A 25,600-nucleotide genomic window follows, 5' to 3' on the forward strand; every position below is an offset into this window, starting at 1 on the left:
GGCTGGAGAAGAGAGGAGGTCAAAAGGCACCACAGCCCCTCTAGACAGCAACAAAGCGGTAGCATTGGGGAAGCATCACGGAACAAACCAAAGCAGAATAAATCCACCAGTAACTTCAGGAACATGCAACAGTATGCACACACAATAAAACACCAGTCTTGCAGAGCTCTTGCGGAGGTATAATGATGAGTTCTGGTGCCATGCCCATATTGAAACCAGAGCACTCCTCCGTCGCTACTTTCAAGGAGGAATTTAGAATGACGCACATCTACTGCTGTACTGTTGCCATTACTCCAAGTGGTTTAGAAAGGGCTCTCGGTTCCCTTGCGGTTTTATGCTTGGAAATGCAAACACTGTTTCATCAGATAATGCCACATTGGACAAACAGAACTTCTCTGTTTAGAATGGAACATAGCAGGCCGCCTGGGATCAATGGCCTTAGATGAGCGCTTGCAGCACCTGGCACTTAAACCCTAATTCAATTTGAATTAATAAAACCTAGTATGTTTAAAACAAAGATGCGTTTAGAGTTTGTCGTTTCTTATGGGTTTATGACCACCTTCCAGCACACACCTCGTTACAAAATCTTGGGCAAAAGGCCAGCCTTCTTCCAGAAAATCCTCCTATGCAAAAAAAAAAATTATTTTGCACTAGAAGCATAAAAAGTCTATGTTTTGCATTGGAAAAAAATTCTGATGGCCTAGAGCAGAAATGGCCCTTCAGATCAGCCCCAGCCACCAGGAACCATGGTCACGAATAACGGTCAAGGGTGATGGGGAGGTTGAGATTCACAGCATCCGGAGGGCATCCTGCCCTAGAGAGCAATCTAATCTCTCTAGCATGCTTAGGTAAAGGGTAAAGGGACCCCTGACCATTAGGTCCAGTCTTGACTGACTCTGGGGTTTTGGCGCTCATCTCGCTCTATTGGCTGAGGGAGCCGGCGTACAGCTTCCAGGTCATGTGGCCAGCATGACTGAGACGCTTCTGGTGAACCAGAGCAGTGCATGGAAACGCCATTTACCTTCCCGCCGGAGCGGTACCTATTTATCTACTTGCACTGGTGTGCTTTTGAACTGCTAGGTTGGCAGGAGCTGGGACACAGCGCCACCGGTGTCCCTTCGCTAGCATGCTTATCTTACTTGTATTTAGCAAACAAAGGTCAAAACAGCGACCCTGCCAAACTTGCCAAATATTTTATTTGCAACTGGCATCCATTTATTGTTACTCGATGCACCAACGAAACATGACACCTTTCCCTGGAAAAATAAAATACAGAAAATTCTTCAATTTGGGGGAAATTGCCCCAGAAACGGTCTGGCCCGCATCACAGCCAGTGACCTTCCGCAACCAAGTTTGATGGTTGCTGATGTGAGGGGACACCAGCGGCTTTCCTTCTACTCTTTCCCCAATACGTCAAAAAAGCATTGGGTAAACTACTATCGGAACAATAGGAATATGGGTGGTGCTGTGGTCTAAACCACTGAGCTTCTTGGGTTTGCCGATCAGAAGGTTGGCAGTTCGAATCCCCGTGACAGGGTGAGCTCCCGTAGCAGTTCAAAAGTATGTCAGTGCAAGTAGATAAATAGGTAGGTGATGGTTTCTCATGTAGTACGGAGGACAATGCTTTCTGCACTCCAATTCTAGGTGCCCCAGAACTAGATCACCAAATGTTGGGATAAGTCATAAGGACGAAGTCCTAAACACCTTTGTTGAAATAAGTGGGGTTGATTCCAGATAAAATAATTTCAGGCTAAGGCACAAACTGTTCCCAGAAATGACCTATTGAAGAGGCAAGGAAGATTCCAGGGTTGCAGTTGTATTAATCAGCAGAACACACAGAATGATACTGTGGCACCTCGGGGACCAATTTGATTGCAGCACCAAGCTTTCATTGGACCAAGAAAGGCCAAAACAAACATTGGGTTTGAAGGTCTCTGGGGGCAAAATAAGTGAGCGGTCTATGGGGAGGTTGGGAAATGCATTAAAATCAAGATCCTGGGCAAACTGAAGTAACAAACTGTCCAGCAAACAAATAAACAAAGGGGGGGGATTAATTTGAGAGCACTACAGGGAGAAAGATAAATAGATGAGTAAAGGTTAGCAATAAGCCCTGAAAAACTCCACTCAGCTTTTCAACAATGCAGACTTCCACAAATAAGAAGAATGTAAGCTCCTAAAAAGTTAATTGGAATAGAGCGATTGGGGGGGGGGGAGAGAGAGCTAGTAGTTTTTGCTCCTCACTAGATCAGGGCAGAGCCCGCATGGCACAGTGGTTAGAGTGTTGGACTATGACCTGGGAGACCAGGGTTCGAATACCCCCTCGACCATGAAGCTCACTGGGTGATCTTGGGCCAGTCATAATCTCTTAGTCTCACCTACTTCACAGGGTTGTTGTGAGGGTGAAATGGGGGGGGGAGGACCTTGAGCTCCTTGGAAGAAAAAGGTTGTAAATAAATGACATGAATGAATTTCTAGCCCAAGGGCCACATTCTCTTCTGGGCATCCTTACGAGGGCCATATGGCAGTGGTGGGGCGGAGCCAGAGAAAAAAGTGGGTGGGGCAATGGCTTCAAATATCTTTGTATAGTGGGCTATTTGCTACATGCACCCCTCTCTGTATCCTCCATCCATGCAAACAAGGGGCATTGTTAAGAGTTCAAAGACACAGTCAAGTCAGTGAATGTTCAGGGCTTGCAAAGCAGGGTCAATGAAAGGTACAGCATGGGGAGAGTCTTGAGGGCCACTCCAAAAGGACTTGAGGGCCACATTTGACACCCAGGCCTGAGATTCCCCACTCCTGCTCTAGATACAGAATTCTTTTTATTATTATTATTATTCAATTATATATACTGCCCTTTATTCAAAGACCCCCAAGGAGATGTACAACATTAAAAACATATTTTACGTAGCATTATAATAAAAGACAATGAAACAATCACAGGAAAAAACCATAATAACACTCCCTCCCCCGTTTAAAAGGTCAAAGATTGTTTAATGGCCGGATGCCTGGATAAAGAGGAATGTTTTTGCCTGGTGCCTAAAGACATATAATGATGGCACCTGGCAAGCCTCTCTAAGGAGAGCATTCCACAAATGGGGAGCTACTACAGAAAAGGCCCTTTTAAAAGTTGCTGTTGTCAAGGCATCTCTTCAGAGAACAAGACCCTCTTCTAGATTCCACAGAAAAGTTGTGAACACTGTTCAAAGGGAACTTTCCCCTCCCACGCCGAGTACATCCCCAAATGACTGGCAAAAATGGCACCCTATAGTCTTTAACACCTGTAGCCAAAAGCATGCCTGCCCTTGTCAGCTCATTTGCAAGAAAAGAGAGTAAGGGATGATGAGAGGATCTGGAATAAGGGCCAGGCTTGGGAGCGAGAAGATGCAAGATCCAAGCCACCATCCAGATGAGGCTAAGCAAGAGAAGCAAGATGAGAGATTAAGCAAGTTAACAGAGCTGCAGGCAGCCCAGATCCAGCTCGCTGCACAGGCAACCAGCCAAGATTTCATCTGATCGAGAAATAAAATAGAATGACTTGTTAAAGCTCAGGTTGCATTGGCCGGCCACTGCTGTTAAACAGGGTCACAGGAGGCCATATTATCTAGCAAGCCAAGGCACAATCATGTCTCCCTGGAGTCTAGAGCACCCTGTACCAAGCTTGTGAGGGCACTGTGACACACAAATTCCTCACCACCGAGCCTCGGAGAGCTGAAGCTTCAGGAATGGAGAAATCTTCCTCAGTCAAAGTCAGAATGTAGGACCGTTTAGCTCTACACTGAAACCTTGGAGAGTTGCTGAGAATCAGACATGAGAGCGTTTCCCAGGCAAACTCAGGGATTGAATCCTGGAATCTCTTGCATGCAAAGCATGCACCCTATCGCCGAGTGACATCCGTTCCATCTATCGCTGGAGAGCCGTGACCCTTGTTCACTCACAAGGTTGAACTTTTACAGCACGCGAGGGTAAGAACCAGCTAGCCTCAGGATGAGTCCACCCTTCCTTTCTGCATGTTGCTAATCTGGATGCAGGCCGCCTGACTGAAAAGATGGAAGCCCAGAAAAGTGACTCATGCACAACAGGCAAGCTCTTCAGAGGATGGTGTATTTATTCCATGTCTTTGCAGCAGGAGCAAATGAATGACCATGGGAGAATGCGCTGCAGACTTCCCAAGTGCAAGAGGCATTCAGTCAAGCAGGATCAAATGGCCACAGGAGCCAGTGCCCTTATCGAGCTTCTGGTGTTGGCCTGGCTTCTCCACCTAAACCACATGGCTAAGAACCAACAACAGCCTGACTGAACATCTACCAAGCCACACACTTGCTTGCCTCCGAAGTGCTAGCCCTGACAACATGTAGAGCAGGCTTCCTCAACCAGATGCCTTCAGATATTTTGCAATACAACCCCCGTCGCCACTGACCACTAGCCATGCTGGCTGGGGCTGACAGGAGATGCAGGCCACAACATCTAGAGGGCACCTGGTTGAGGAAGACTCTAACCTAATATCGCTCAGGACCTCAAGGCCTTAAGGATTGCCTCTCCCCGTATGAATCATCTGAGAGCCTTCTCTATGTCCCCCATCCCAGAGTGGTTCGGAGGGTGGCAACACAAGAATGGGCCTTTTCTGTGGTGGCTCCCAGATTGTGGAATGCTCTCCCCAGAGACTCGCCTGGCACCATCACTACATGTCTTTAGACACCAGGCAAAAACATTCCTCTTTACCCAGGCCCATCGCTATTAAAGAATCTATGGCCTGTGAAAGTGCAGGCTGTTATTACAATGATTTTTTAATTTAAATTACAATGTAATTACAATGACTACGAGGCTATTTTGTCATCTTTTTTTAATTAAAAAAATCACAAATGCTCTGCAATGTGTTTTTAATGTTGTACTCCCCCCTCGGATCTTCTGATAAACAATGAATGCATAAATAAATGAAAATGCAAACATTTGCAGTCTTTACTACTGTTTTCTTCCAGGAAAGGACTGAACATTATTGGCCATTACTGGCCAGGGAGAGCATAATCAGGCGCAACTAGGTGTCATCTGCACAGAGAGACACAGAGGATTTTCTATCCTCCATCCAGACAAGCAAGAGTCATTAACAGGCAAACATGTCCATTAAGGGTGTGTTGTAGGGTCAGCAAGGGCTGTGGACTGGGGCAAATCACAAGGGTCGAATAGGAGGGCTGCATTTGACCCCCTAGGCATGAGGTTCTCCACCCATGTTGCACTGCTTGGTCCAGTGCAAGGAGAGAGCTTCACTTCGCTTTTGAACCCATGCTCTAAAGCTCACAGACACCACCTGTCTTTTGTTTCAAGCCATATCCTAAAGCACCCTCCCGCGACTGATTTGAGGACAACATATTTTTGTCATTTTCTTAAGTGGAACATACTTGTGCATTCAGCAAGCATCCCGGTCGCCCCACGATAACCATTTCATTATGTAAATGTGCCCAGAGGCTCAGGCAAAAGGTTGCAAGCTTTTTTCAATAAATAAAAGTAATAGGTGCATTACTTGATTACCATTCTCTCTGAAGAGGCACACTTGTGGCAGGTATAAATTATAACAAAAAGGATTGGAAAGGTGAAAGTCGGGGAGGGCAGAAATTGCTCAGGGGTCCAGTGATACAGGTTTTGGGGGAGTGTATGTTGATGGTCTTTTAAAAGAACCCCCTTGCATGCATTGGAGGAAGCCAAGAGAGCAACAGATCCACAATGTGTGAATTTATAACAGCATACCTATGGGAATGTGATCAGGACTGCAAACAAAACGGTTAGCAAGCCACAAGAGGTAGCATTACATCAAAACCTGTACATTTCTTTGCTTTTCAAAGCACATGCCTCCTTTGATTTGTCCCATTGTTGTATGATAGTGACATTACAAATCCATTTGGAATCACTGGCAGCCATCTCCTGCAGACATAGTACCAATCGCAGACTTTGTTTATCCTTCTCTCAACAGCGATGGGGCTTCAGATGATCACAGCAGACGCTTGAACCCAACGTATCTTTCATTTCCACTAGTGCAAAGGTATCTGTTAGTTTGCGGGTGGCGAGCTATCATCGTTAAATTGAAAGGTTGTATGCTGTTGCTAGAAACTACAAAAAAATGTGTCGGCAGAAGAACTGGCAAGCTGCTAAACCCTATTCTGAAGTTCAAAAGAATACACAAGGTTGCAAACTGCCATGGGGCAGTGCGTACCACCCCCAGCCTAACTGATCCCATGTGCACTACCCTGTCTGTATTGAGGATTCTATATATGCATTAAGCCGAGGACCCTTAGAATTCCTGATCCCATGGGATTCCCTGTGGGGCAGGGAAGATTGGAATATCCCTTCAGTCCGACCAGCTCAATTCGGCAAGGTGAGAGATGAGGCAGGTAAGACCACCTCAGGACATAAAAGTTAGAAGTGGGTAGGGGTAGGGCCAGCACACAGGCCTCCACAACTGTGTTTCCTGGGTTGTTTCGACACCTCTATAGGGTTACAGTTAAGAGCTGAAAGCTACTAGGTCCGAGATCCCACACCAGGCACCCCCAAACTTCGGCCCCACAGATGTTTTGGACTACAATTCCCATCATCCCTGACCACTGGTCCTCTTAGCTAGGGATCATGGGAGTTGTAGGCCAAAACATCTGGAGGGCCGCAGTTTGGGGATGCCTGTCCCACACTATCAGATTTCTGTTCTGCATATTATGCAGACTTAATTTGCTAATGGTAACATCTCATCAATGGTTTACTGAACACTAGATTTCCGTGCTCGGGTATGAGAATGGGAAAAAGCTACCCTTCCAAATGATGACACATACACACCATATTCTTATGGGGTTTCCTCTTGGATGATCTCCTATACTAGGAGTAGGTCAAAGCTACTCCTTGGCACATTCATTTTTAGCATTGGAGCAGAAGTGAGCAAAGCGATGCCCTCCACATGTTGACAAACTACAGCTCCCATCATCTCTGATCATTGGCCATGACAGCTGATGGGAGCTGGAGTCCAACATCTGGAGGGCACCACATTGACTACCCCTGACTTACACGTTTGCTTCACTACCAAAGGGTAATACTATGTAATGCATGCACAAATCCTCAGCTAGCTGTGGAACGTTGGCGACGTAGATCTTTATAACTTAACTCTTATGCCATTACAAGGATGTAATGGAAAAAAGCAGCTAACTTCCCAAGCCTTCGAAACCTGACCCTATTGTGCAAAGATTCGCTCTTGTAAGACCTACTTAAGTAAATGGTAGCCAATAGCCATTTAAGTTTCAAGGTTCTATACAAAACAGTCACCTCATGATTAAGTATTCATACAGTAGAAAGCGGTTGGGCTCTCTACCAACATTAAATGCACTATCAATGTCAAGGTGAATTGCAATTAGCATGCAACTGATTCGATGCCGATAAAACTTTTATATTATTGAAACTGTGATACACTTCATGACAACACTCATTAACACTGTCCGGCCCTAGTCTTGATTTTTGCCACTCACCTGATGGTTCTAAAACTTTGTCTGCTTACATAATGGAGAATGCACACCATGAGACATCTGCAAGAGCCCAAAACACATGCTGGTGGCAAGAGAGTTAGCCTGTGATCTTACTGACTTCTCACTAATAGGCTGCAAAATACTGACAATCACATTGTCATTGAATGCTTGACATTCAGCAGCACTTCATAGGCAACTGACCAAAGAAATCTGAAAACCTTGAGAAGCATATGCATTCATTGATCTTAGGCACCACATTACAGACATTTTTAGCAATGTCTACTTCTACTGATAAATTGTGGCTGGCAAAAACACTTATACCTGAACCACCCTTGCATGACTATCCTTAGCTTCCAAGCAAGACAGAGAGATTTTAAGCTCCCAGACCTGCTTACTGAGATCTGGGGTGCTCTCATGAGATCTTGTGGGGCCATCTGAGTTCCTGTGAGAGCATCCCAGAGACCAGTAAGTCTGAGAGCTAAAAAGATCTTCCCACACTGGGAAACCCCAGTTCGAAAAGAGCTTTTAAGACCTTGCATGCAAGTAGCCCAAGCTAGTTCAGCTCCCCGAAACAGATGCTCAAGCACCCATCTAACTACTAGTATTTCTTGGCACACAAGTTGCCTTCCCCAACCTGGTGCCCTCCAGGTGTTTTGGAGTACAATTTTCATCCTCCCTGATCATTGGTCATGCTGCATGGGGCTAATGGGAGTCATAGATCCAACATCATTTGTTTGGCCCCAGGTTGGGGAAAGATTGATTTAAGGCAATACACTGGAGCCTTCACTTCTGTTTTGACACCGGAGATCTCAGCTTGGTTTGTTTTGTGCAACTTACCGTATTGGTCCGAATATGCTTTCCCCCCAAATTCTGACAGTGAAAAGTTAAAAGTGCTGTTTGTATTCGCGACCTTATGCCACTGGCAAAGCGGCATGGCTTCCCCTCCCTCCCCAGGAAGCAGCCTGGAGTGTGGGGCAATGGCGTGCAGCCCGTCCGCCACTCCCAAGTCTCCCCCAGCGCCAGCTTGGGGAGGGTAGTGCCAGGGGTGCCGGGATGCGGTAGTGCCAGGAGGCGGGTGCGCAGCACACTCGAAACTGAGCACCGGGCGCCCCCCGTTCAGGGCGGTAGTGCTGGGAGGAGGGCCACACCCACAAATAAGCCTTAAATTTTAAAGGAGCGGCTTATCTGCAGGTGCATCTTATATTTGGGCCACTACGGTACTTCCCTGTTTCCCCTTTCTTTGGGAAAATTTCCCTGTCCTCTGCTGGATGATCACAGCAAGCTCTCCCACGTCCCTGAACATAAGCCTGCAACCTGAGCCACAGAAAGCTGAGGACAACTATACCAATTGGATTGTCTAAGGATCATTAGCTCCTCTTGGCCTCTCACTTAGCAAGGGGAAGAGCTCACAGCTCAGATTACAGCCTTTGGTGACATTTCAGATTTAGGCTCATCAGAAAGAGAAACCATATTTCTACTAGACCTATCATTCAGTTTATAAAAGAGAATTAGAATCAATCTCCCAATGCTTTAATCATAAAGGAACTAAAAGTTTTTCTCTCTCTCTCTCTCACTTACACACACACACACAAAATCTTTTCCAAGTGATAGAATACTCCTGGTAGCATGTGGCACTAGGTCATGCTGAATTTTTCAACTTTCATATTCCAAAAATGAGGGGTGCTAAAATGTTGTAACATGACTTGTGAATTCAAAAGATAATTGTGAATATCTTTGTTGCTTTCATAGAATCATAGAGTTGGAAGAGACCACAAGGGCCATCCAGTCCAACCCCCTGCGAAGCAGGAAACACCATCAAAGCATTCCTGACATATGCCTGTCAAGCCTCTGCTTAAAGACCTCCAAAGAAGGAGACTCCACCCCACTCCTTGGTAGCAAATTCCACTGCCGAACAGCTCTTACTGTCAGGAAGGTCTTCCTAATGTTTAGGTGGAATCTTCTTTCTTGTAGTTTGAATCCATTGCTCTGTGTCTGCTTCTCTGGAGCAGCAGAAAACAACCTTTCTCCCTCCTCTATATGACATCCTTTTATATATTTGAACATGGCTATCATATCACCCCTTAAACTTCTCTTCTCCAGGCTAAACATACCCAGCTCCCTAAGCCGTTCCTCATAAGGCTTTCTTTCTTGGCAATTGTTACAAATCTCAGTACTGTACTTAAGCATAAAAAAAAAATGACAAGCAGAACTCTGGTGACCACAGTCCTCTGCTACTACTGGTAAGGGCTCTCAAAGCCTCTCTTGGTTTTAAGTAAGGCTGAGGGCTGTGTTTTTTTTAGTTTGTCAAGATCCTAAAACAAAGCGAATGTGAAAAGCCCAAGGTGTCCAGGGAAAGTATACTGCAGCTCAACGGGGGAGCATGTGCTTTCAATGCAGAAAGCCCTGGGTTCAACTCCTGGTGTCTCCAGGTAGGGAGACTCTTTGCAGGAGCTATGGAACCAGAAGACAGCAAAGCAAGGAGGGGGGGGGAGGAGGCAGAGTCCCCAAACACTACAAGACAGATCATATCTTAGCAACACAGCATATATAGATGGCCCTGCTTGCTGGCTTCCCACAGGCATCTGGCTGGCCCCTGTGAAAACATGATGCCAAACTGGATGGAGCCTTCGGTCCGACTCTGCAGGACTATTCTTATGTTCTTATCCAAGGCCGGCCAACTCATTTTGGCACGAGGCAGAAAATTCCGCAAGTGCCTCTCCTACTTGCAGGGCTCTGCTTCTGTTCCTACATCCCATATTTAATCCCTGGGCCTCTCTAATCTTAGGTAACCAGGGTGGAAAAATATATCTCTCCCCCATGGCAATGCACCTTATCAGGAGCTGGAGGGCCTAGAGGCAGAGACATTTCATTCTATATGTAGCTGTGGCATGGAAATGGAGGCATGGAAAATCTTTCAACCGCCAGGATTGCCACCGGGTCCTCCTGGACGGGGCAGGCTGTAAGAGGCGTCCTCTGTTTGGGCAGGCTGTAGCTTTGCCCGAGCAACAAGGCCTTCCTGGCTCTTGTATGCGTTTCTGAGTGTTCCTCGCCTCCGGTTCCTGGCTTGGTCTCTTGGCTCGGACTCCCTGGCTCACCTCTGACAGCCGTCTGTACCTCAACCTCAACAGAATGCCAGCCAAGAGGAGAAAACCCTGAACTAGGGTAGACTAAGGGCCTGGCCCCATGCAAATCCTCGTAAGCTTAAAAGCAGGCCTGTTAGCTTACAAAAGACAAAGCGATTGCTTCCCCAGAGCACTGGCCCTGCAGAAGAGGCAGATGGACAACCAACAAACACGAAATGATCGAGCTAAATTCCAAGTCGAGATGCGCAAAGCCCCCATCCGTCAGCTGCAGGGAGCAACTGTGAAATCCTTCAAATTAGGCAGCTCCTGGGGGGGAAGCTGGAGAAGGTACTCCAAAGTTCCCTTTGCGCAGAGAGATTGGCAGCGGAAATACAGGCCCAGCGCAGCTGCAAGTGGAGAGGCAAGGCTGGTGCAGGAGAAAACTTGCCCCTCTCTTATAAGCAACAAAAGGCTTTTTTTAACAAGGAGGAGCATGGCACTAATAAGTTCTGCAGAACGTATTTTACAGTAAAAAAATAAAAAGGGCCGCGTAAGCTAAGCTGCATTCCTGACAGTTCCTTAGCCCTCAAATAACCCCTTTTAAGCACAATTTTCAACGTGAGCCTAGAAACAAAGAAGAAAATGGTAAGATTTTTAGAGTCCGGGCAGATGTCATTTTTCAAGACAGTAGTAGCTTGTCTCAGGGCAGGGCTTGTCCCTTACTATGCACATTCAGGAATGCAACTTTTGTCCTACCTACCCAGAAAATCTCCACAGAAGTGCTTGTAGCTATCAAGATTAGACAGACAAGCCGATCCATGAGTTCAGACACTTTCAAGAACTTTGGCCCATTCAGAGGTCTCTCTCTCTCTACAGCAGGGATGGGGAACCTAAGGTAGGGGTGGGGGCAGGAAATGTGGCCTACCAGGCCTATCTATCTGGGCCTCAGAACTCTCCCTAGGCCACAGCCCTCACTGGTATGGATCACACCCCAAGTGTTCTTGCCTGGCTGGAAGGTGTCCTTGAACTCTGACAATGCCACTTGCTTGTTTCTATGGGGGATGGATGAGTGCATGTAGCAATTTGCCGACTGTGCAAAGGTGAAGTTTTAATTCGTTGCTCTGCTCACTTTTGCTTGTGGCCGTGCCCACAAACTGGGATGTGGCCCTCATAGGTTTTCCCAGAAGGCAATGTGGCCCTTACACTAACTAACTAACTGCCTCTGGTGTAGTGCCTTTCCCAGCCATTCTGGGAACATGAGGTAAAAATACCTTAAACAAACAAATACAGGAGCCAACTCCCATATTTGGGCCTGACACAGAACACCCTTTCACTCGCCACACAAAGGTACTGGTAAATTTGGCTCGGCCACATTGTGTACATTCAGCGGGGGGCTTCGCCCAACTGCATATCCCCAACAAGTGCAGCTTTATGAAACGCATTTGGAAACACAAGTCTGCTGCATCCAACCTTAAGATGTTTAGGTTTGTGGCATGTGAAAGAGACTCGTTTGCCTCTAACCCATGCTCAGTTTATCTGTGGCTGAAGACACAGGTTTTTGCCGCCAATACACAGAAGCCTTTGTTAATGTTTTAAGACCAAGCCACTCTCTCTGAAAAGTATTGGTAGGGGGGGGAGGCAGGAAACATATTTCAGATTCAAATTATCTAGCTGGACAACCTGTGCAAGGCAAAATACTCATTTTAAAGGTTTATCTTCTCCTTAACGCAAGAGCTGCAGCAGTGCTGAGAAATACGTTGTGGGGCTCGCACTTCCCCTTATCAGAAGGAACGCCGGGTGCCCTGCAGCACTTTTATAACTACCAGGGAATGGGAAAAGTAAAGATTTACTGGAGGATATTTTATTGGCTGAAAGAACCCAGTCTCCACGCCAGTCCCCGCTATTAAAAATGGAAGCATAATATAATTAATGTTTACCCCCAAAGGCGATTGCTGAAGAAGGGAGGGGAGAGTGGGGTGGGGAAGAAAGGATTTGCCAATATTTATGATGACTCCGAAATGTGCAAAGGATGAGGTGGGGGGGGGGGAAGAACCCTGCAAGGCTGGAATAAATGAAAATAAATGTGCATTTCTCCCAGGGAGCCTTGAGGTTTCCTGTATGATGTGCAGAGGATAATTGTGCTGTGGCTTAGCAGTTAAAACACGTAGTTTGATTGTCTGGTTGGAGATTGTCAGCTGCTCACACAGCTGTGAATCAGACAAGGTCGGAGATGATGAGAGCCAGCAATGTTTCAGCATCATAATCAATTTGTAGCATCAGCGGCCTGATGGGTGCTCTATGTTGCCGCCCACTTCTCTTCCTAAAGTTCATTAAAAGTTCCCACCAAGAAGAATGATGGAGCCTGCTCCTCTCTTCCCCACCCCATCTTACCTCATCATCCAATCAGACTTGAGCCTCACTACTCAAAAGTTGACAGCTTTGTCCCACCTCACCACTCTCCATATCCTTGAGCTGTCTTTCTTGGAATGAATTTTCAGTGAAACAATGCATTTTCAATTAGAGTATTTTATGGCTTGTATAACAGTCCAGGCCCTAAGCGCCCATTACTAAAATCTGCTGGGCTGGCCCATGCATGAAAAGATAAGGGAAGAAACTCTCAAGCCATCTAGTGACTGTGCATTTTTTGCCAGGTGGCCAAGATGCTTATTAGAATCATGAGAAGCATCTTGTTCTAAAATATGTAAGAATTACTTTAGTCCTCCCACAGAACTGCTTTATACAAAGTATAGATCAGTCCGTTCAGAAGGTCCCCCAAATGATCAGACCAAGCATCGATCTAGTCCGGCATCCCATTTCGCATGCCAGTCAACTAGAACCTCTAGGAAGCCCACAAATAGGGCATGAAAAAATCAGTAATCTGAAACCGGAGAATGGATACAACCATAATGGCTAAACATCACTGATATTTTCCTCCAGTAATTTGCAGTTTTGCAAAGCAATTTTCGCTAATGTAGTGCACAACTACATCTTATGACAGCAGATTCTATCAATTATGTGTTGTGTTTAAAAAAAGGGGAAAGTGCTTCCTTTTGCTTCTCCTGCATCTCCTGACAATCAGTTTCATTAGATCATGGGTAGGCAACCTAAGGCCCGTGGGCTGGATGCGGCCCAATCGCCTTCTCAATCCGGCCCACGGACAGTCCGGGAATCAGCGTGTTTTTACATGAGTAGAATGTGTCCTTTTATTTAAAATGCATCTCTGGGTTATTTGTGGGGCATAGGAATTCGTTTGTGTTTCCCCCCAAAAATATAGTCTGGCCCACCACATGGTCTGAGGGATGGTGGACCGGCCCATGGCTGGAAAAGATTGCTGACCCCTGCATTAGATGGTCCCAGGATCTAATTTTACAAGACTATTTCGATGGAAGCGCTAATCTCAGCAGAGGTGAGGCAAGATGAAGGTACCTTGGACAGCTCCAATCAGGTTGAATACTGTACTGCAGGCATCCCCAAACTTCGGCCCTCCAGATACTTTGGACTACAATTCCCATCATCCCTGACCACTGATCCTGTTAGCTAGGGATCATGGGAGTTGTAAGCCAAAACATCTGGAGGGCCGCAATTTGGGGATGCCTGCTGTACTGCATGAGAACAGAGCTCAGATGTTGCTTGAAAAAGGTAAGGGTAAAGGACTCCTGACCGTTAAGTCCAGACGCAGACGACTCTGGGGTTGCGCGCTCATCTCGCTTTAAAGGCCGAGGGAGCTGGCGTTTGTCTGCAGACAGTTTTTCCAGGTGATGTGGCCAGCATGACTAAGCCGCTTCTGGCGAAGCTAGAGCAGCGCACGGACACGCCGTTTACCTTCCCATCAGAGCAGTACCTATTTATCTACTTGCACTTGGACGTGCTTTCGGACTGATAGATTGGCAGGAGCTGGGACCGAGCAACGGGAGCTCACCCCATCATGGGATTCAAACCGCCGACCTTCCGATTGGCAAGCCCTAGGCTCAGGGGTTTAGACCACAGCGCTACCCGCACTTTAGCAGGAGTTAGCTCTCGGACTGAGTCCCATATAGGAAGCTGCAGCTCTGCCTCACTAGAAAGCTATACTCTGCCTTTATGGCTGGAGGCAGATTTATTTCTGAAGACCAGCTGCTGGAAACCACAGGAGGAGAGAGATCACTGCTGTACTTAGGCTTCCCATAGGCATCTGGTTGGCCACAGTGAGAACAGGATGCTGGACAAATGAGCCACAGGGCTGATCCAATAAGCTCTTCTTATGTTCCTATCTATGTGCAGGACTAGTCTTTTTTTAAAAAAAAAGTCCCTAAATTATACATGGTCTGATTTACACTGTGCAGGGGATAGACTCAAATTCTGATTTGTAATTCAATCTTGAAACATTTGGTTCATCAATTAAAATGACCCATGTTTGCTTTTCAGCCCCTAGCATAGATGTCAGCAACTGAGACGGAGATTTTTTTCATATAAGCATGATATTAACAAGCATAAATATTTACTCCAGTCCTAATGCAAATGCAAGCATTTCACATCAAGGCTGGAGGAAAGTTCTATAAATGGGAAACATCACTAATGTCCATGAAATCTTGCTTGAATCTGAGGTTTGGCTGTTTATTTAAAAGGCTATCAGGCAAAAACAAAGCTATTTCACTATTTCAGTGCAGTCCATAGCAAACTCCTTCCCCCAGCCACAACTTACTCTGCCTGGAAACCTACCGTCAGTCCGTCTAGCTCTGACTGCCAGGCAGGGGGAAATTCCCAATTCAACCTAGGCTGTGTACACAATATACCTTCAAAGCACATTTGAAGCACACTCACATGAAGTTAGACCAAGGGCCACATTTACTCACCCCTGATTTATGGCAACCACACACACTAGAATATATTTCACTGATACCTTTTCAACAAGTATGTAGAAGAGATGAGAAAGGGTAGATTTGATTGATGCCACAGTCATTGGAACATGTTAACACCGAAGCACTGGGGAAGATAACAATAATTTTATTATTTACAGGCCACCCATCTGATTAGGTTGCCCCAGGCCAGTGATGGCGAACCTATGACACGCGTGTCAGACGTGACACGCAGAACCCTCACTGCTGGCACGCGTCCCATCGGCCCATTCATGCTGTTGTTGTTGTTGTTCCCCCCCCCCATTTGTTCTCCCACTCCTCCTACAGCTTGTCTTTGCTAGAGCTTGTCTCGGCTGTTAAAACTCGGATACTTTTTGTTGTTATTGTTGTTGCTGGTAGCCAGAGATTGGTTTTTAACCCTTTCTGTGCTGTTTTTTCTGGCGCTTTGGCAGACAATGATTGGGTGTAACAGCATTCATTTTTTAACCTGTTCTGTGCTGGGTTTTTTGGCACTTTGGCAGACTATGTCGGTGCTGTGTGTTAGTTCCAGCGAAGGTATTATTCATCATTTATTTCTGTTCTCTTTCTCCCCAAAAAAGTGCAGCAGCTTTGGGGCATCCCCCCCAAAAGCAAAGAAACTTTTGCACCCCCCAAAAAACCTCCAAAACTTTGGTCAGCAGCTCCCCCCAAAAAGCTCAACAACTCTGGGCACTTTGTGATAAATAAGGGTTTTTTGGTTTGGTTTGGTTAAATAATTAGTTTTTGGTTTATTAAATACAGTTATATATTACAATGATAGATTTTTGTTATTTAAACCATAAATATTGTGAGATTATGGTTTTTTTCTCGAAGTGACAAACCGAATTATGTTCAGTTTTTTGGCGAATTTTGACACACCAAGCTCAAAAGGTTGCCCATCACTGCCCCAGGCACTCTGGGAGGCTTCCAACATAACAAAAACACAGCAAGCATCAAACATTAAAAACCTTCTCAATACAGGGATACCTTCGGATGTCTTTGGAAAGTTGTGTGGTTGTTTATCTTATTATCATCTGATGGGAGGGTGTTCTACGGGGGTGGGGAGGGGGAGAAGGCCCTCTCTGCTGGGAAGGCCCCCTGCCTGGTTCCCTGTAACTTTACTTCTCACAATGAGGGAACCGCCAGGAGGCCCTTGGAGCTGCATCTCAAGAGTCCGGGCTGAGCGACGGGGATGGAGACGTTCCTTCATGTATACAGGGCTGAAGTCATTTAGGGCTTTGAAGATCAACATCAACACTCTGATTTGTGCTTGGAAACATACCGTACTGGGAGCCAATGTTAATCTTTTAGGACTGCTGTTCTGGATTAGTTGTACTTTCCAGGTAACCTTAAAAGGTAGCCCCATGTAGAGCGCATTGCAGTAGTCCAAGCGGGAGATAACCAGAGCGTGCGCCACTCTGGCGAGGCACTGCACAAACAAGTAGGGTCTCAGCCGGCATATCAGATGGAGCTGGTAGACAACTGCCCTGGACATAGAATTAACCTGGCCCCAGGCTGAGCACATAGACCTTTAGGGGCACAGTTACCCCATTCAGGACTGACTACTCAATGCAGACATTACTGAGCTAGATGGACCAAAGTTCTAACTACCGGTATGTGTAAGACCGGTTCCTATGTTCCATCTCCCCACTATATTTAACATTGAGTACCAGCAAGTACTCTTAATTGGTTGGTGACTTTCTGTCCTGGGGGCCTAAAACTGAACAAGCTCGGCTAATCAGCAAGGCAGACGTGATCAAGGCACTTCCAGCTTCAAAGCACTCCCCCCCCCCCCCGCAAGAGCAAATTTGTCTTTCCAAACAAAACTTTACACAAGTAAATCAGAGACCCACACTGTCATTACTTGTCCTTTGAAGTCAAGGAAAAACTGGCAAGGGTAGCCACTTACAAGGTCCTAAGAAAATACAGTTCCGAGTGCATATTAAGATATGGTACTTGAATAGTTATTAAGTCCCATTTCATGCATTTTTCTATTCAGGCAATCAGAAGGTACACAAAAATGCCATCAAACAAAAACGAGGGAAAAGACAACTAAAAAGATTCCCTCTTTTGTAAAAGAATCCATTATGTTGTTTCTTTCTCAGACCATTCGAATAAAGAAAGCCTGTGCTGATAGAAGCAGCTCTCACACAAACTGAACGATTAAAAATGTCAGTCGCATGTACCAGGTACAGCCTGCTCCAATAACACCACTTATTTGCTTTTATGCAAAATCTGTTTCCTTTGTGGGTGGGAACCCGAGACAGGAAAACCACTTACGTCTACCTCACTTACAAAGAAGAGCAGACACTTTGTTCGTATAAGAATGATGAGCTATTTAACTTTTTTTATTTTATTTGAAAAGAGGGACTCTAGTTACGCATTTAGCAGAATTAAAAGAGACTGAGAGGGGCTTCACAAATGGCTCCAAAAATATAAACTTTTGTTATCAAAATCCTACATTACTCTGTAATAAAATGGTTTTAGAAGGTAGATTTTTAAAAAACAGAAAGATTATACACACACACACACACACACACACACAGTACATCTCATCCCTTTGTTATAGAAATTCTAAGGTCTCACATATATATAAATCATATGTTCATAAACCTACAAGGTAAATATATACGCAATAGGGTGACACTGGGCAGTAATTTATATCCCACCTTTTCCTCCAAGGAGCTCAAGGTGGTGTACGCAGTTTTACCTTCCCCCAATTTTATCCTCACAACAATGCTTTGAGGTAGGCTAGGCTGAGAAATGGCAAGGGGCTTGAGGTGAGCTATGAGCTTCATGGCTGAGTGGGATTCGAACCCTGGGCTCCCGGGGTCGTAGTTCAACACTCTAACCACTACGCCACACTGGCATTATCTCAATTTCCTGCACCAGGCACAATGTTGTACACCGAAAAAGCCCCTGCTAAAATTCTGTGTTTCATTCAAATTGGCATGCAGCAAAAGTTTTTAACACAGCAACAAGTCTGTGCACGCATAGCAGAAAAAAAATGCAAAGACCAGAACACCTTTTCTAACCCTTTTCTAATGGCTGCTTCGAATGTTATGACCCTCACAGTGAGGTAGTGATGCGCACACTGGCTGTAAACAGCGAGTTAGGAAGTGGAATATCACCACCTTGCCACTTGTCTGTGATGAAATCAAGAGCAAACGGTTAGCACACTTAAAAAAACAACACCCCACAGCTGCCCCCTAGCTCAGCCACCCTATCAGCTATTTATTTCCCCTGGTCCACCCATAAAAACCACACATTTAACACTGTCATTTTCAATGAGGCCTGTTAACAACAAGTGTGCAATACTATACAGAGGAAGAAGGAGAGGACAAAGAAAGGACAGGGGGTGCTAAAAGATAGCAGAGAGCTTAAATACATTCTGAGCAGATAATCAGCTGCTATAGAGTAACATCGTCCACTCCTAACACTTCGCTGATTAAAAGGCAACTGTAACCTATCTTTCAACCAAGTTTCCAATGCAGCTAACAAGGCATATTAAACACAAAACTGTATAAATTAATATGAAAAGATAATAGAATGCAGAAGTATGGAACAGAGCGGCATAATTTTTTTTTAAGCCCCCCTGAAGAGGACTGCATTGGTTTCCTGCTGAAAAGCCATGGAGGAAGCAAAATGAAACTTCCTTAGTAAGGGAGTTCCACAGCTCCGATGCATCACAGAAGAGGCCTAGCCACATACTTCAGAACAGTAAGGAGTAGTAGACAATACGAACAGAATTCCACCAAATAGTTCCTCTGCAGATTAACTTTTATTACTATTACCTAGAGACCCAACGCTTCTCCAATTCTGGATATTTCATTTGCAAAACATTTTGCCTTATATCCAGGGGAATCGTTCAAAGGTACCAACAGTGGAGAACGGTGCTGCTTGGCTGCCCGGGGCGGTACATATGCAGACTGCCCTGGCGCATGCGTTGTGACGTTACGGCACACGCACCAGGTCGGATTGAGCATGTCCACACATGCGCAGTCCGTCCGTGGAGGCGTGTGAGGGCGGTTGCAGCGGCGGGCGGCAGGCGAGGGTGGAGGGTGGCTGCGGCGAGGGTGGTGGCGCGCTCAGCTGGAGGAGGCAAGGGGCAGGCCAGGGGCCAGCAGCGCTGCTCCCGCACTGCCCCCACCAGATGCCTTATGAGGAACAGCTTAGGGAGCTGGGTATGTTTAGCCTGGAGAAGAGAAGGTTAAGGGGTGATATGATAGCCATGTTCAAATATATAAAAGGATGTCATATAGAGGAGGGAGAAAGGTTGTTTTCTGCTGCTCCAGAGAAGCGGACACGGAGCAATGGATTCAAACTACAAGAAAGAAGATTCCACCTAAACATTAGGAAGACCTTCCTGACAGTAAGAGCTGTTCGGCAGTGGAATTTGCTACCAAGGAGTGGGGTGGAGTCTCCTTCTTTGGAGGTCTTTAAGCGGAGGCTTGTCAGCCATCTGTCAGGAATGCTTTGATGGTGTTTCCTGCTTGGCAGGGGGTTGGACTGGATGGCCCTTGTGGTCTCTTCCAACTCTATGATTCTATGACTGGAGCCAGGGGCGCCCCGCCCCCCGCCCCTCCCTTGCTATGCGCTTGGGTACCAACATTTTTGGCCATTTCATCATTAGAGGGGCAGGTTCATGTAGTCTGCACTGACATCTAGAAGACAGGAACCCACCACCCGATTGCATGAGCCAATCTCTCCATATAGCCAGAATAAATTCAGACTGCCTGGTTTCCAGCTCTGTTACCTCCGCACTACATCACAGACAGTCAGCTGAAATATTCCCCAACATCTTCCCAGTCTTGAGGCTCCACCCTCCACCCACAAGGAGGTGACTGGTAACCCATTTCTAGAAATTCCGGTTCTGTGATTGCATCCTTTGACTGACACCTAAGCTCAAGCACTCCAGATGCTTTTGTCCACAAGTAGGTGTTAAAAGGATGGAAACTTCCATATGCTTTTTTGCTCTTCAATCAACTTGATTCCGAGTAGAAGCAGCAAAAGAACGTTAAGGAGAGTCTGGCTGGATCACAACAAAAAGCCTATCTAATACAGCACCCTGTGTCCCACAATGGCTTAACAGATACCTAACTCCGACCCCCTCTCCACCAACTGGTCTTCAGAGACAAGCTGCCTCAGCTCCTGGAGGTGGTACAGCCATCATAGCTAGCAGTCACTGATCCTCCACATTGTGTGACCTATATGGGCAAAAAAGGGTTTTGTTCCGTATAATCAGCTTCCTACAATAACAAACAAGAACTATGCACGACACATCTATTTTAACATCACTGCTCTTCGTGCAATCGCAAATACCTAAATTTTAAAATAATAGCATCTGAGGTCAAATATACTAATGCAATTTACTCTTATCAGTGAAATACCATCTGATACAACAAAACAAAACACACTGAGCAAAAAGTTTGATGCTAGCATTCTGTTTTAAAAGCCTACTGTAAAGAGAACTCAGACAGGGTTTAGCTAGAGATTTTTTTTTTGCCGGGGTGGTGGTGGAGAGAAATAATATTCTAAATTGGTTAGGAACCAAGATTTTGCCAAGCTGTATTTCTGCCACAAATCTGGATTTAACTAACGTACGTAAAGCTACCAAATTTCAACGCAAGGGTTTTTTGGGGGGGAATGAGTTGGGATGGAGAAGAGATTGTTTTCAAAGGGCTCTGGGCTATAAAAGTTTATACGTAGTTTGAAATGCTTATACTTATTAATCCACCAGGCATTTCTTCTGAGAAAAGAACCCATCACAATGAGTGGGGAGACACAGAAAAATGCTACCATGTTCTTGCACAGCTCCCGATTTTTGTAAGGTGGCCTGTAGAAAAGAATTTGGGACTCCAGGGAGCATACAATCACACAGACACACACAGAGACACACAAGCACTTGCTTCCCTTCTTCGAAAAACAAAATAAAAATGTTTATCTTAACCAAACATCAACATCCGTTACAAGGTATCGGTAATAAAAGATTCCAACAAGTAACTAATCTGAAATTTAGTTGTTTCTTAAACTCAAAACCAAGTCCCAGTCACAGGGATATTCTACATCCTTCTATCCCTGGAGATTTGGGCTGCAGATCTATGCCCACTTACTGGAGAGTTGGTGCAAATGAGCCTTATGCTTAGGATGGAGCTGTTAGAGGCCCCACCCCACCCCTCCCACCCCGTGTGACAAGTGCACAGAAGGAGCGCAAGAGGTGCAGCCTATCAGGAGTTATGAGAACAGCTGCTACCCTTGGGGGACCTCAATTTGTGCCAGATCGCTGTCACAGCTTTCCCAGCAAGTCTGACTCGCCAGAACAGCTGTAGGAAACCCGAAGACCCTCAGATCATAGCACACCAGGGGCAGAATAAAAACAAACACATGCAAAGCACTTCGGGTGGAGCACCAAGTATTTCATTTAACACACCAGCAAGATTCCTCCCCCCAGCACCCTGTCATTTCCCCCAGCCACTCTTCGCATACAAGCAAAGGAAAAGGGAGGAGAAACATTCCAGTATTTCATCCCTGATTAACCCGACACAGATAATAGGTCTGCAGCTAGGATGTCACTAACTGATTCTGCCGCTCCCCAAGCCCACCCGCGCACCCTGCAATGTAAAAAAGCTACAGCAACCTTTCCAGGCATCTCTTGCAAAGAGGAAGGGAGCGACACATGGTATTTGCGCTGCTGTCCAAGACAAACAGCCTGTCTCAGCAAGTAGAAAGGCTACAGAACGCCGCGTAAACAAAGAACAAACTTCTATGGCCAGAAATAATAATAATAATAAAGGCAGTGGCACGAGGTTAATTCCTTGGGTTGGCTAGAAGACAGTAAGTTTGTCAGTTCTGTTCCCTGACTAGGGACATTAGGGATCTCCTGCTAGCTCCTTTCTTTCCTACAATAAAAAACACCCCCCTCTTTCAATAAACTTTCCCTTTAAACCAACCATTACAGCATCTGCTGACTTTACTCAGCTGGCAGCAGCATGTGAAGCCTTAACAGAGCAAGTTTGTGATCACAGTCATTGCTGCCAGAATGCTCAAACTGCAAGGTATTTTTAAAAAGGAAAGAATGGAAGACTAGGCTTTTGTCCTGCTGTACCCTTTAAATGGCTTCTAACCAAACCAGAGGTGTGGATGACTGTAAAACAACAACTTTGCTACTAGTTTAAGTCAAACAGTTGCAATAAATAGGAAATGGCAGCAAATCCCAACCCCCCCCCCCAAATGAACAGCCCGAGACTTGCCTCGCCTCCGTGCCCATCAAATATCCCAAATATGGAAGGATGGGTCTTGTTGACCAGGTCAGTGATGACTTCGAACCTGTCCTCCATGTGGTCTCTCCGGCCTTGGATGGAGTAAACGGCCACGTTGTGGTTCTTAAACTCCCAGGTCTTGGAGAACTCGGCATCCAGCACATCCAATCCACCGAGCCGGTCATTCTGCATGATCTCCGCCACTTTGCCCTTCACCATCTTCACGGCGTCCCTGCTGGACTTGACAATGGTTTTCACTTCATCCGTATGGAAGAAGTAGCTCCACAGTGCCAGGCTGATGCATAGCAAGAAGAGGGTCTCTGGTCTCAGCAAGAAGTAACGCATGATCCGACCCAGCAGAGAGAGCAAAGTCATTGTATCCTCTATCATTTATTACGGAGACAGTGGATCTCCCCCCCTCCTGACCATGCACCGCACACCCGCACAAACCCCGGTGATTGGGATGGGTCTAAAGACAAGGCAGCAAATCAGTGCATGCTCCGGTAATACAAACCCACTGAGGGCAGGGTTATCATCGGCTACTAAAGCTGCTGCCGCCTCCTCCTTCTCCTCCTCCTCTCCCTGTACCACTGCTTCAGGCAGCTCGAGTCACAGATGGCTGGGAGTAGCTCTGGTGTCAAGTAGTACGAAATCAGCACACCACTTCTGTGCAACCAAGGGCAGGCTGATCTGCCTCCTCTTCTGGCTTCTGCTGTTTCTAACCAGCACGGGGCTCTGGAGAAGGTGAACTGCAAGAAAACAAGCATCCGCACATGAGCAAAAGGGGGAAGGGGATGGAGAAACGAGCACTTAAAAAAAAACAGCAGCAAGAGAAAGAGAGAGAGAGAGAGCTGTGAGCCTCTGTATGTTATTGCAAAGAACTCTTCCAGCCAGGATGGAGGCGAGGAGGAAACAGCCTATGTTTGAGGGAGGACACAAAAGGACCCCTTCTGCCTTCTCCCGCCTGCTTCTCCTTTTGCTGCTGTTTCCCGGGCGCTCGCTCCCAGCTGCCCAGAGATGCCTCCGAAGTAGGACAGTAAATCAATTCATGGTTTTACCGTCTGCAAACTCCAGGCAGAGCACACTTTTATCCAGCGGCAGCCTGGAACAGTTGCTAGCAAAGGCTCCGGGGGGGGGGGGGAGCAGGAGAGAGATTGGAAGGTACAGAAGGGGGGGGGGGAACGCCACAAGAAGAATGTGCACGGAAAAAACCAGAAACAATGAAAAGAAACAAATAACAAAGGGCCACGTGGGCTTTAGGTGGGGAGGACTGCATTGGAAAGCAAGCCAGAATTACAGGTGGGCAGCAGCATAGAGGAGTAGAAATCAAAAGGGAATGAATTATTGTATTATTTTTATTATCACCTTCAGTGGGCAGAGCTGGGTCTTATTAAAAGGAAGCTGGGGTGGCGGTTTTTTTTGTAAAATAAACAAAACAAGGCAGAATGTCACAATCAGGAGGGCACTTATCGTGAGCCCCCAGAACTGCAGGGTCCTAAAAATAGGGAGCAAGGCTTTAAAACAAGGCCCGTTTGGTCACCCATGGTAGGATAATGCAGCTCCCTAGGAAATCCCCGGCACGGGTGCTTGCACCAAGGCTCCCTCACCCAGCTGCCATGCAGCCTTTTCCTTTGCAAAACCCAAGAAGCATCGACCACCCGCATCATGCCCTCTTTTTGCAACCCATCTGATGATGGTGAACTTCGGTGTGTGTGTGTGTGTGTGTGTGTGTGTGTCTGTTTTTGTGGAGGGGTTATTTCTGCTTGTGGCACGGGCTCCAGTTTGCAGGCCACGAGGACGAAGGGGTGCATGCCTGGGGAAGCGCGGACTCCCGAGGAGGAGGAGGAGGAGGAGAGGGAGGGAGGGACGCGCTTCCTTTCCCCCAGCCCTTACACCCACCAACCCACCGACTGTATCATCCCGGAGCTGCTGCAGAGATTTGCATGCACAGGCGGCCGACCTCGCCGAGGGAGAAAGGCGGCGGCGGCGGCGGCGGCAGCTACAGCCTGCCTCGCGCCTCTCCGCCCGCTTTGCTGCAAGAAGAGGGGAGCGAGGCGCCGGCTGCAATCCCCGGGCCGGCCGACCAGCCAACCAGGCAGCCAAGTGGCCGGCTCGCCTCTCGCGCGCCGCCTCCCTCGGGCCTCCGCTGCGCACCCGGAGACCCTTTGCCCCTCGCCTCGCTGCCCCGCCGCCCCTTCCCCGTTCGCCGTCACCTGCAGGGCCGCCCGCGAGACACCTGGCTCAGCCTCGCCGCCGCCGCCTCCGGTCCCTCCCACTGAGTTGGGCTAGTGGCCGCCGCTGCCTACGAATCCCAGGAGCCTTCGCGCAGGAGCGCTCTCGTACGATTGGCGGGAGGCCGTGCCGCGGATTTCTGGGGCTTGTAGTCCTCGAGAGCGGGCGGGCTCTCTTGGGCCCTCTACCAATGAAGTCATCATCATTATTTATTTATACACCGCTTGCTTACAAAAAAAAAAAGCAGCAGCAGCAACTTCTACTACTAGTACTACTACCAGTAGTGGTTTACAGGAAGATAAGATAATAAAACGGGGGGGGGGGGGGATACAACCCTACTTTAAGGCCTTCCTGGCTAGGACTGATGGGAACTGTAGTCCCACCACCAACTAGAGCAAGCACCATGTTGGCTACCCACTGCTTTATACTGTTATAGATTATGGGGAGGGGAGGAATTCCCCCAACCCTAGAAATTAATGCAAGGTTTTGATCAATTGGGATATGGATTAAAGTGCAGAACTGTGCCAAACAGGGAATTCCTGGGTTGGCTGGGGGAAGAGCAAACCCGTGAACCCGTGACCACAGGTGTTGATGGGCCATTGGGGAGTGAGACATTACCAAGGTGGTGGGGTGTATGTTTGAGGGCACAGGAAAAGGGTTTCTGGAAAGAAGAAGGAGGAAGGGGGGAGATCTGTCTTGGGCAG

At 46.9% G+C, this 25,600-nt stretch overlaps 1 protein-coding gene across 2 annotated transcripts in view; it reads right to left on the reverse strand.

The window, feature by feature from the left end:
• Positions 1-24,968, reverse strand: part of PPM1L (protein phosphatase, Mg2+/Mn2+ dependent 1L) — a 167,512-nt gene extending 142,544 nt beyond the window's left edge. For both annotated transcript variants that reach the window (XM_088669156.1, XM_088669155.1), the window contains exons 1-2: positions 24,878-24,968; positions 22,656-23,413 (exon numbers count right to left, since the gene is read on the reverse strand). In XM_088669156.1, coding sequence (XP_088525282.1) covers positions 22,656-23,054 — 399 coding nt within the window. In that variant the 5' untranslated portion in view covers positions 23,055-23,413; positions 24,878-24,968. The remainder of the gene's footprint in view (positions 1-22,655; positions 23,414-24,877) is intronic.
• Positions 24,969-25,600: the final 632 nt, after the last annotated feature.

The sequence above is a fragment of the Zootoca vivipara genome, chromosome 5 (assembly GCF_965207765.1).
Source record: "Zootoca vivipara chromosome 5, rZooViv2.hap1.1, whole genome shotgun sequence".
Taxonomy (NCBI): Eukaryota; Metazoa; Chordata; class Lepidosauria; order Squamata; family Lacertidae; genus Zootoca; species Zootoca vivipara.